General features: G+C 41.5%; 1 protein-coding gene across 6 annotated transcripts; it reads right to left on the reverse strand.

The window, feature by feature from the left end:
- Positions 1-965: 965 nt before the first annotated feature.
- On the reverse strand, positions 966-12122 carry Znf649 (zinc finger protein 649). 6 transcript variants are annotated; one of them, XM_010616993.2, is made up of 6 exons: positions 12050-12088; positions 9884-9970; positions 8984-9171; positions 5441-5567; positions 5063-5158; positions 966-2775 (listed from the first exon to the last, which is right to left on the reverse strand). In XM_010616993.2, exons 3-6 carry the CDS (start codon positions 8996-8998, stop codon positions 1361-1363), a joined length of 1653 nt encoding a protein of 550 aa, XP_010615295.1. In that variant the 5' UTR covers positions 8999-9171; positions 9884-9970; positions 12050-12088; the 3' UTR covers positions 966-1360. The 6 variants fall into 6 exon arrangements, with proteins under 6 accessions (XP_010615295.1, XP_010615296.1, XP_010615293.1 ...); XM_010616994.2 differs by lacking the exon at positions 9884-9970 and adding an exon at positions 11542-11605 and having other exon boundaries at positions 12050-12087; XM_010616991.2 differs by lacking the exon at positions 9884-9970 and having other exon boundaries at positions 12050-12122.

Below are 12122 nucleotides of genomic sequence, written 5' to 3' on the forward strand. Positions count from 1 at the left end.
GAGTTACGTGAGTGTGTACTGTGGTATTGGGAAGCTCAAGACATTAACTACTGACAAGATGAGCATGCCACTTAAGTCTGAGACAAAAGAGTAGATGCAGCACTTTGTCAGAATAGCTCAGGCGACCAGTTTGGGGATGACCTAACAAAGGCCTGCTCCAAGGCTTCTGCTGCCACATCCTTGTTGACAGATTAGTGCCCTTCCCTCAGGACCCTATAGGACAGGAGTTGGGCTAAGTGGAGTAGTGTGACTCAGTGTGTCTGTACCTGTTTGTTGCCTGACCTAAAGCTTTATGCCTGTTGGTCCAGGACACCACTTCCTGTACACATCTGACATCTGATGACATCACCAACCTGACTTGAAGAGCCAAATATCATCATGAGGGATCCTAGCAATGCAGAGCTCCCTGATTCTGTTCCCCACTCTTAACTTTTCACAGGACTTAGTTTTGAAATAATACTTAAATTTAGAGCCAAAGAAATGCAATAGCTAATTACATAATCTTTGGTGATGATGAATAATTGAGGGGAGAAAAAATGCAAAAGAACTCACAAATAAAAATGAATACATGATAACCAAATGATATGAAGCAGAGGCTTATTTATTTTTCCAGTTCTGGGGATCAAATACAGGGCTTTGGTCATAGAGGGCAAGTGCTGTATTAGAGCTGTACTCTCAGTCCCTGAGGCTTTTAAATATGGAATCACTAACACAGTATATAGGGATGTGTTTCCAGGTATCCTGTCCAGTATGAGGTTGGAAATGGAACAAAAATCTTAAAACATCCTAGCCGGGGAGTTAGCTCAGGGGTTCCATTGCCTGCCTTGCAAGCACAACATCCTGAGTTCAATCCCTGGTACAAAAAAAAAAATCTTAAACATCCTTCCTTTCATAGGACTTGCCTCAAAATCAGTGAAAAAAAAAAAAAATTTCTTGTTTTTTTGTTACCGGGGATTGAACTCGGGTCCTTGCGCTTGCAAGGCAGGCCACCGAACTGCTGAGCTAAATCCCCGGCCCTAAAATCAGTGAAATATTGTTACTAAAGGCACTTCACAGTGTGTTTGCTGGTTTTTTTTATATAATTTTACCTGCTATGGGCAAGGCAGAAGATACCACTTTAGGCCCTGCCAGTTACCACCTTCCCAGTTTCTCTACAGTATGTAACCCCACCCCTCGAGGGCAAAGGCTTCCTCCCAACCATTATATCATTACAAGCTCCATGGTAATCTATGGTGATTATTCACAAGGTCCATATTTCAGAAAAGGCTTCCTAGTTTCTGTATTCATAGAATTTCAAAGGTGACACCAGCAGATATTCAGCAAGGCTTTTCCACATTGAATATATGTTTTTTTTTTTTTCCTACATGTTTGCAACATAAAATACTATATAATAAGTGACTGGAGGCACAACCACATTCACCACATTCATAAGGCTTCTCTCTGGTACAAATCCTCTTTCTCCTGAGGGTGGACATCTGGCCACTGGCTGTCCCACAGGGACCACATTCTGATTTTCTAGGAGCCCACTGATGTTTGACGCATCAGGGATCACGGAAGTTGTATTAACAGGGTTTCTCCTTTGCGTGAGTTTATTACTGTCTGATAAGGTGTGACTCACTGTAGAATTTTCTACCTCCACTGAATTACTGCATTTCTCCCTGCTGTGTGTTCTCTTATGTTTAACAAGGCATGACATGTAGGAGTAGGCTTTCTCACACTCATCACACCCATAGGGTTTCTCTCCTGTGTGAGTTCTATGATGGAGAGTGAGCTTTGCCTTTGTAATGAAGGCTTTCCCACAGTCACTGCATTTATAGGGTCTCTCTCCAGAGTGAATTCTCTGATGTCTAATGAGCACTGACTTCTGTGAACAGGATTTTCCACACTCAGTACATACAAAGGGCGTCTTTCCTGTGTGGTATCTCTGATGTGCTATGAGGCAGCCCTTCTGGCTGAATGCTTTATCACAGTCAGTACATCCATAGGGTTTCTCTCCCGTGTGAATTCGTTGATGTATCATAAGATTGCCTTTCTGAATGAAGTCTTTTCCACATTCACTACATACATAAGGTTTCTCTCCTGTATGAATTCGCATATGCACAATGAGTGGTGATTTCCTGGCAAAACTTTTCCCACATTCAGGGCACACATGAGGCTTATTTCCTGTATGTATTTTCTGATGCTGAGTAAGCTGATATTTCCTGAAGAAGGCTTTCCCACATTCACCACATTCATGGGGCTTCTCTCTCTTACGTTCACTCTGATGTTCAATGAGGTTGAACTTCTTGTAGAAAGTTTCTCCACAGGTATTACATTCATGGGGTTTCTTTCCTAAATGAATTTTCTTATGTTCAGTGAGCTGAGACTTCTCGAGGAAAGCTTCCCCACATTTAGCACATTCGTGGGCTTTTTCTATTGTGTATGTTTGTTGGTCTTTGGGGAATTGTGATTCCGTGCTGGTAGGTTTTCTACTTTCATGAGATTCAACTTTAGTATGAGTTTGCTCATGAGTATCACAGAGAAAGGATCTCCTATCTACATTTAACTCAGCAAGCTTTTTTATGGTATAGCTTCTGCTCTGGTTGGGTAAACCTAAATTTGGTTTCAAAATTTTTCCATGTAAGTCAAGTAAGTCATGATTTGGCCTTAAAGGAGAATGATGTTTGCACTTCTGAACATTTCCAAGTGCATTCTGTTTATAATATTGTTCCACCTTCTCTGGCCTTTTTTGGTTTTGCAATTGCTGCTGCAGATGATCATCAGCTTTCTCAATTTCTAGGAAAGAAAGAACAATGATCCTTTCATATCATATGAAATAAAATTGTTTTAAGAATAGCTGGCACTTTAGTAGACTCCATATATTATATGAAAGTAATTCCAAGTATAAATGTTCTTTATCTCCTTTTTAAAAACTTTTTTATTACAGTTAGAGATTATACTTGCCACTTAACCATTTTTAAGTGTACTGACCTGTGGTAATAAGCACATTCACATCTGTGCAACCATCACCACCATTTCCCAACAAACACCTAACACTGGTCTCTGTGTTTCCAGCCAATCTTTTGACAGTTCCCACATAGCCTTACCCATTTCTAATTTCATACTATCTTGCCCTGTTTCTTCTTATCTTTTTAATTCAAAATCTAACTTTAAGTCTTCCACAGAATATTTAAGACAGCCAAGCACGGTGGTATAAGCCTGTAATCCCAGCACTCTGTGAGGCTGAGGTAGGAGAATTGCAAGTTCAAGCTCAGCCAGCCTGGGTAACTTAGTGACTTAGCAAGATCCTGTCTAAAATTTTTAATTAATTAGTTAATTAATTAATTAATATTGGGGATGTAGCTCACTGTATGTGAAGGCCCTGGTTCAATTCCCAGTACTGCAAAAAAAAAAAAAAAACTTTATATTATCATTCTCCATCCACACTAAACATTTCTTCAGAATTTCTACAATTCTGCCTCTATTTACTAATCATTTTATCTTTGTACAAATGTACAAAAAAAATTTTACATAGTCAAAAGCTTAATTTGTAAATGTCTCCTGAAGATCTGTCCTGGTTTTGCTTCAATCTTTGCTCGAGAAAGATACTTGTTTCTCACTAAATTAAATCATGTGTTACATTTGAGTTTATCAATTACAATCACATAGTTAGGCCCCCTCATGTAACGACCTGTTTAATGACTGTAGTTACAACCTGTCTTTTTTTTTTAAAGTTCTATGCATCTTGTTTATGGAGCTTCAATGTTTTATTTTGTTCAGTACACCTGGTTTATATAGTACTGTAATTTTTGCTAATTCTACTGTATAGTGTGTGTAGTTTTATGTTGTTATACATATACAATAAAGATTTATGCAAATAAAAGCAAAATCATCACGTTGGAATTTCCTTTGACCATTCTTGTTCTGAAAATTGTAATGTACATACTATAGTATATATAATCCCTCATTTAGCAACTGATTCATTTAACAGCCTAGTCACATAAATGGAAATCTGTTGTTAAACAGGGAGTGTCTGCGGTATCTTCTTGCTATGTTCTCATATGGCAGAGGGCAGTCAATGATATGCCCTGATAATAGAAGGGCAAAAAGAGACAAATCTGACCCCTCAAACCCTTTTTATAAGGTCACTAATTCACCCTAAAGGCACTATTTCTTAATATTGTTACACGTGGGATTAGGTTTCAATGTGAATTACAGAGGGATACAAACATTCAAACCGTAACAATGCCACCTCCCTTCAGAGAGTGGGAACATAGGTCTTTCATAGAAGAGAAACTTCCAGGTTACAGTAATCTAGTTAATTAGAACTTAATGTCATCAGACTACAAGGAGAAACAAAAGCTCAGGGAAAAGAATCCAGCAGCAATATCTAAATTGAACTGATAGAAATATGAGAATTAACAAATACACAAATGAATTACAGGAAGGCAATCATGAGATTCTATTTTGCTTAGGCTAATTGAGAATTAGGAGTTTTATGAAATCTTTCCTAATTACACAAAGCATAGGAATAGAGTGCTCGCTTCGGCAGCACATATACTAAAAAAGAATAGGAATAGAAGGGAACTTAAACATGGGACCCCAAAGAGTAGAAAATATTTAAGGAAATACCAGGAAGGCCAGGACAAGTACAGGAGAAACTCAATTTACAAAAGGATGAGGAAAGGGGTTTTCCTGGAAGGAAGATGATTTCATTCCTTATAAGTACAGTGCAATCGCAAAGGCAGTTGCCACGGAGACAGGTAAGCTACTCTGTATAAGATGATGTTAAGAAAAATGTGACTTGGGAAACCTCACAGAGATATGAATGTATGTAGTAAAGTTTGAAGGCCTATGAGACAGACCAGAGGGTGAAAACAGAATCTTTGGAGAAGCTCAGAGTATGGAAAAACAGCTAAAAAAGCAGTTAAATAAAATTAAGAAACTCCTGCAGAGAAAAAAAACTGTCAAGTGTGGGAAAGGGTGCGTGGAGGCTCACACAGTCACAAGTGTGGCGCTTTTTCTAATGGACGGGACAATGGTTTTCCCTGCCTTTCCTTCCTGCTGCTCCTCGCTCGCTCACCTGGATGGGCTTCACTGTGGATTTCATCTTCTAATGTCCACAGTGGCTCTCCTCGTTCCAACACAGAGAGGACATCTGGCCTGCTGGCTTCAAACACTGTGAGTGGGAATGACAGAAGATGTGGGCTCACTCAGTTGCACAAGGCATCTCTGACGATGAGAGAATGGTACATTTCCGGGCATACACAATGTGCGTAACGGAAAGTTAAAAGCTTTTTTCTAACATGAGGGAAGATCACACCTCCTCCTCTGGGTCCAGATGATGGGCTGAGAATCTACTCCTTGAGAGCACAACAGACAGACCAAAGCTTCCAGAAGCCGAGAAAGGAAAAGCCACTGACGGGGGACCCTATGAGTGACACGGGGCAGCTGTCCTCACCCACTGACGCCAGGTTGCTGTAGTTCTCCAGCATCACCTCCCGGTACAGGTCCTTCTGAGCAGGGCCCAGGAGCTGCCACTCCTCCTGGGTGAACCTCACGGCCACATCCTCCAGTGTCAGTGACTCCTGAAACAACACAGTACCATTAGTGAGTGGTTCTCCACTTACTAAAGGGGAACGAATGTCAAAGAAGTATTCCGCTCATCTTCATCACGCCATATGTATGAGCCTTGTAATTCCTATTTTTTTTCAATATACTGTGAAAGAAGCAGTGAAGACACTTTGCAATTGGGCAGTCACCAATGGATTCAGAAAGTCAAGAGGTTCTGAAATATGCAGCCATTAAACCCTTTTGCAACCCTGATAAATCTGGAGGATGTGTCTCAACATCTAGTTGCCAATAACTGAACCAGTCATGTGACTGACACAGTCATGTGGTCCACACAGAAAGACACAGTATGATCCCATCGTGTGAACAATGCCATAACATCTAATCAGATGACAAGTATTTGTTGACCATAAGAAGAGCCATAATACATGCCAATGATTACATACATGGATGAATGTGTAAGGACACAAGCACATGTGTGTGCAGACACACACACACACACACGGACAAAGGAAGAGAAAACACACACCCAAGTATCTGCACAAATAACTTAGAACATAGGAAGAACAAGCATCTGTTAATGGGCTACCAAAGAATTAGGAAAAAACTATGCATAGACTTTTTCACTATGTGTACTATGTAATGTTGGGGACTAGACTACATAATTCAGATCTGTCTAGAGGTCGAGGTCCATGTTATGGGAGGGAAGTATGTGAAAGGCCACATATCCCCTGGCTACAGTGGAATGCTAGTAACTCTTGTCACTACTGGGGCAAAACAGTTTCCGCTGAGGGTGGTTATCAATATACAGGTATTTGGGTTTAAAGAAAATCTGGTTCCTCATTAACTTAATCCTTATCCATTCATATTCTGTAGTTGCTGCTCCATGAAACATGTGCTACCCCTCCTGCGCTTCTCACTGGTTAATAAAAGTGGGCCAATCACAGGTTTATTTAAGTGTCTCCACTAGAGGCCGGTCTCCACCCAGTCCTTCCTTTGTATCTTGAAAATTATCTCTGTCTTTCTTTTTATTCCTTGTAGTTCCCCTCAAAAGGTAGGTGAGAGCTTGATCAGCCCTTGGGATAATTTGAGTCTTTTCACTGAAGATGTATCCATGAGTCTGTAGTTCTGACAACACACAGTATATTTTCTCACAGCAATTCTCTCTGCCTCTCTGACACCAACTGGGTGTTGCACACTTCGATCCTAGTCTAACACTGCCTAGAGGTACATCAGACTCCACAGTTTTAATAGCTCAGCTACACCAGAATGTACTTCCATCAGATGCCAGTTGCAAGCACCAGGTTCCCAGGTTACCTACATTTCTGTCAAACTTCCTACAAACTTGAGGGTTGCCTTAACCTGTTCCCTCAGGTTGTTAGAACGATCTATAAAACTAAATAAAATGTTATACCTACCACTACATTTTATTATAAAGGATATAAACACACCTAACCAGATGAATAGGGAAGTAGGGTGAGGTTCAAAAAAGGTCCCAAGTGCATGGGGCTTGTTTCCGTGTAGTTGGTGTACACTCTCCCTCTCCTACTTGTGTTCATCAGTTCAGAAGCTCTCCAAATGCCACACAGGGTGGTGGTTATGGAGGTTTCCTTAAGGTAGGCAATACTGATAAAATAGACCACTAGTGAAAGAACCAGGGTAGGGGTGAGACTGACAATTTCAGACCTGTAATCAAGGACTGGTGTTTCTGGGGACCAGCCTTCATCCTGAACTATCTAGGGACCCACCCTGGGTCAACTCATAAGCATCAACTTAGATACGGGTTTGGGTTCTGGTCTTCACACTGACCTCTATCCCTACTCTTTATTTTTAAATTCTGAGACAGGTCTTACTAAGTCACTAAGCTGCCCAGGCTAGTCTTGAATTTATGATCTACTGTCTCAGCCTCTCAGAATAATGGGATTACAGGCCAGCTCGAGGGGCACATTAGGAATAAAGAAAGATATTTTTGCCAGGCATGGTGGTACATTCCTGTAATTCCAGCACTTGGGCACCTGAGGCAGGAGAATCACCATGAGTTCCAGGTCACTCTAGGCTACATAGTGAATTCAAGGCTAGCCTGAACTATATAGTGAGTAGTTCAAACAACAAGAACAAAATACTCTTTATAAACTTAGGAAATTCCAAGGGTTTTTAGGGCTCTGTGTCAGAAGCTAAAGACAAAGATATATGCTTGTGTATACATACGTACGAATATGTAATATATACATTTTTATTACACTAAAATGAATTATTCATGTAATTTAAAAATAAAGGCAATAACAGAGTCTCTGTGGTTTAGAAGCATCCCCAAAACTGCAACTTCTAGCACTTAAGAAAGGAGGGGTCTAGCACAAGGAAGGTAGTCAGATATTTTGTCCTGGCAATGGAAAGCTAACATAAGACAAGAGGAGTTAATAACTGGATCTGAACACAAGGAAGGGCTCTGCATTGTCAAGATAAGGATCAAAAGCTAAAGCTTTGGGTTAACAATGCAAGCCATTACCAATCAGAACTTCCAACTCTCTGTGACCAAGTCTGTGTTCAAACACCTCAGAACCTATTCATTCAGGTCTTTTCAAAGCCAGGTGAACCCTCCATTTTCCAGGTGTTAGGTTTTATTCATGGATAAACTCATGGGCATGTAGACCATCAGGCTCTGTTCTCCTGAAAAGCTGTTTCCATTGAATTCTACGCTATCTAGTCCCACTGAGGACACAGAACAATCATTTTGTAAGGATTGGAGGAGAGGAAAGAGAGACCAAAAAAAAATTAAGATGTGTTTTGCACATGTACAAATTCGCCATGATGAATGTGCTCATTACGTACTGCAAACACATACTAAAAAATAAATAAACAGCCATATAAAACCTGCTTGCATGTCTTTTAGTGGAATGTTGTTAAGGACAGTCTATCACATCATGTCTAGAAAGACCAGAAAAGAAAGCTCCTTCAGTTTGGTGCCATGAAACATTGACATCCCCTAAGGAACTGATCTGTGTCTCCTCAGAGTCCATGCACATCCTCTTTTACTGTGATTCTCTGGAGGTAATGGATGTTAGAGACACCAGATGCAAGCTGACAGTTAATATAACTAACAAGGTTCTTCAGTCACATGTTATATTTCAACATGAAGAAATCATGCAGTATGAACTCTATGGAAAATATATTTCTTTGAGTGTGTGTGGCTCTAGGGATGGAACCCAGGGCCTCATGCTCGTTAAGCAAGTGCTTTACTATTTGCCCAGCCCAAATGAGCTCTACTATTTGCTCATTCCACTCTGTCCTGATTTTTAAAGATAAGGCCTATGTTTATTTCTAGTCAGAGCCCATTTTCTCTGATTTATACTTTTCATTTAAATGAAATGATTTCTTTGGGCCTTCACAAACCCATCAAGAAATCAAGTTGAGAATACAAGAAACCAAAAATCACCTGGGCATTTGTCATTTTCCTCTACTTCAGGAACATCCAATAACTGAGATGCTCTGTCTTTAGTATCTTCTGGTTGTGCCTTAAATTTTTATTTAGAAATCTGAGTCTTTGGTCAAGGGTATCCCAAGAAATGATGATATATACATCCAGGAAATGTCACTTGAATGTTCTTGCTCAGGTAGCAGGATCTGTGGGATAAAGAGCAAGTTCAGTTGGTGACACATTCCCTACAGCCCAGGTACTGCTGCTACTGCTAACACAACTTAAGTCAAGGTCAGTATTTCTAACTGTTCCCTGTATTTAGTGCCCTAAAATCTTTATGTCTTGGGGCAATAAAACATGACACACTGAATGTGGGGGACATGTGCTTTTCTTTTGGGAACCAGAAGTAGTGTCAAAAAGAAAGTGAAAGTGAAACGAGAAGCCATATGGTGGGAAGCCTCAAATGCAGAACTTCAGTTGGGCACAATGGTCTATGCCTATAATCCTAGCTCTAGGAGGCCGAGGCAGGAGTATAGCAAGTCTGAGCCTGTCTCAAAACAAAAAACAAAAAAAAAAGGACTGGAAATATGGTTCAGGGTGAAAGTTCCGGGTTTAATCCCTAGTACCACCAGGAAATAAAGTGGGGTAGGGGAAGGACTTCTCAGACACGTCAATTTGGGAATCCAAGAAAAGATGAAGATCTGGACTTTCCTTTAAATCATATGTGCTTACATACCCATTTGTATGGCATAACGTGGGTTGAATGGTAGCTGCCCAAAAGATAACTCCATGTCCTAACTCCCACAAACCTCTGAATGTGATCTTATTTGGAAATACACCTTTGCAGATATAACTGAGTTAAGGATCTCAAGATTAGTTTATCCCACTATGTGCCCTATGTCCTTGTAAGAGACATACCAGGGAGAAACACCTCTTCGGGAGAAAAAGAGAACACCAGGTGAAGACAGAAGCAGAGCCACAAGGCAAGGAACACCAAAGAATGTACTAGAAGAGGAGAAAGGTAACTGTTAGGCAGGTTTTTCCAGGACCTCCAAGGCCACTTCTAGGTGCAGTGATTCGTTAGGAGGCCTCAGAAGTCTCAACATATATCACTTTTCCTGGCTATGATGTATTATGTGAACAGATACAAAGCAAAATGAGCAAAGGGGAAAAGTACACATGGCAAAGCCTGCAAAACACCAGACACTTATTCAAGTGTCCTATTTCCTTGAAGTCACACAGGATATGCTTAATTCCCCACAAACAAATTGTGACAACAATTAGGAAATGATGAAAATCATGGCACCTTTTTTTTTGGTACTGGGAATTGAACTCAGGACCTTCTGCTTGCACAAAGCAGGCAGTGGAACTACTGAGCTAAATCCCCGGCCCTGGAACCTTCTTAAGAGACACAGTGGCCCAGGTTCTTTAACAGGGGCTGGTGATGTAGTCACTCTCATAACACACCAAAACGCCAGAATCTTGGGAGAAAGGTGTTCAGGATAAAGCACACTGTTTCAAAGAACAATGGAACACAGTGAGCCACTCTTATCAGACAAGGTCGGGAACATCCCCAAAAATCTAAATTCCCAACTGCCAACTGGTGTGGTTTGAAAGTTTGTATTCCTTCAGAATTCAAGGTCAAACATAACTCCGGTGCAATAGTGTGAAGAGGGCCTCAGAAGATTGCCATGAAGGCTCCTCATGAATGAGATTAAAGTCTGAAAGTGAGTGATAAACACACTCTCATTAAGCTGAGCGAGAGAAGGTACTGGTGGTACAATTATTTTTCACCACTTCTCAAAACATTTGAGAACAGAAAGTACGATGAATTATTGAACAGAAGAAAAGAGATCCATCAACTTACTATTTGGAGGCCAAGAACCTAAACAATCAGTTGAAGACCTTCACCCCAGGACTCTTTATTCTTTTAATTTATAACCAATGGAATAATTACAGAAATCTCACTGCTTCAGACTGACTTAATCCTGGATCTCCCTAAACTTCCCATCTTTGGGCTTTAAGAACTGAAGGGAGGTGGTTCCACCGCCTGCCTCACAGAGGCAAGGTACCAAGTTCGATCCCCCGTACCAAAAATATATGTATATATAAGAACTGAATGGAGGAACACACCATTCATAAGGCTGGCCTGAAGTAGGACAGAAGAAATAAAAGACAGAAAGGAGGCAAGTAAATCATAACTTTTTTAAAAATTGCACTTTTAAGACTGCAATTTCTAGAAAAGTTACCCAAAGCAATATATATCAACACTCCTTTGGTCAAATTTAAGACTCCTTACCTACCAGACCCATCACATCCAAATTTCCTCATCTACAAACTGACTTAATTGAGAAAGCAAGGGGCAGGCGATAGAGGAGTAGGTTGAGCAAACCCCCAAAATTATCTCATTTTTAAAAAATTACCCATACCTGTTGAATGGGCTTAATGACGGGGGGGGGGGTGCCAAGCCACAAATGGTCCCAGTTCTAACTTGTAATGCGCCTCATTTCTCCGAGCGCCCGCACTCCGCTTCTGGGTGCGACCTAAATCTCCGTCCTAATAAACCCCTCTCTTACCTCCACTGACGCGTCCTAAAAATTATTTTTCCACGACGGGGGTCTGCAAGCCTGCAAACTTATTCTACAAACGGGTGAGAAAGGCTCCTTATTTCCGCCTGGGGAACCCGCAGACCCAGCCCGGCGCCAGGTCCGGCAGCTCGAGCCGCGCCAGAAAGATCGCGGGCTCCGCGCGCGCGGTCTCCGACCCACCCGCCCCCGCCTGGGGATCCTCGGACGCTGAAAGCGCACGCTCTCGGCACCCCAAACCTCCACCACGCGGACCACCACCCCCAGGGTTCTCGTGGAGGCCTGCGTGGAACCCTAATTACTTTTTCATTGACAAATACTCCACAATTCTCGACCGCTGCGCCTTCCTGAGTGACCCACAAATCTGACCTCTGACCTCCCACGATGGACCACAGGACGCCCCAACTTCAGGCACACGTCCTGCACCCCCCTTCCAGTTCCGCTCTACACAAATTTCTCCGCCTGTTAACGTACTCCACGAAGAGAGCCACACACTCACTTCGCAGGTGAACCCAACAAGTCCTACAGGTGGCTAAGGCGAATCCGGTGAACGCTTCCGGTTTCTGGTCTTT

This window comes from Fukomys damarensis, unplaced genomic scaffold (genome assembly GCF_012274545.1).
Source record: "Fukomys damarensis isolate Sample0158 unplaced genomic scaffold, DMR_v1.0_HiC HiC_scaffold_19, whole genome shotgun sequence".
In the NCBI taxonomy this organism is placed as follows: domain Eukaryota; kingdom Metazoa; phylum Chordata; class Mammalia; order Rodentia; family Bathyergidae; genus Fukomys; species Fukomys damarensis.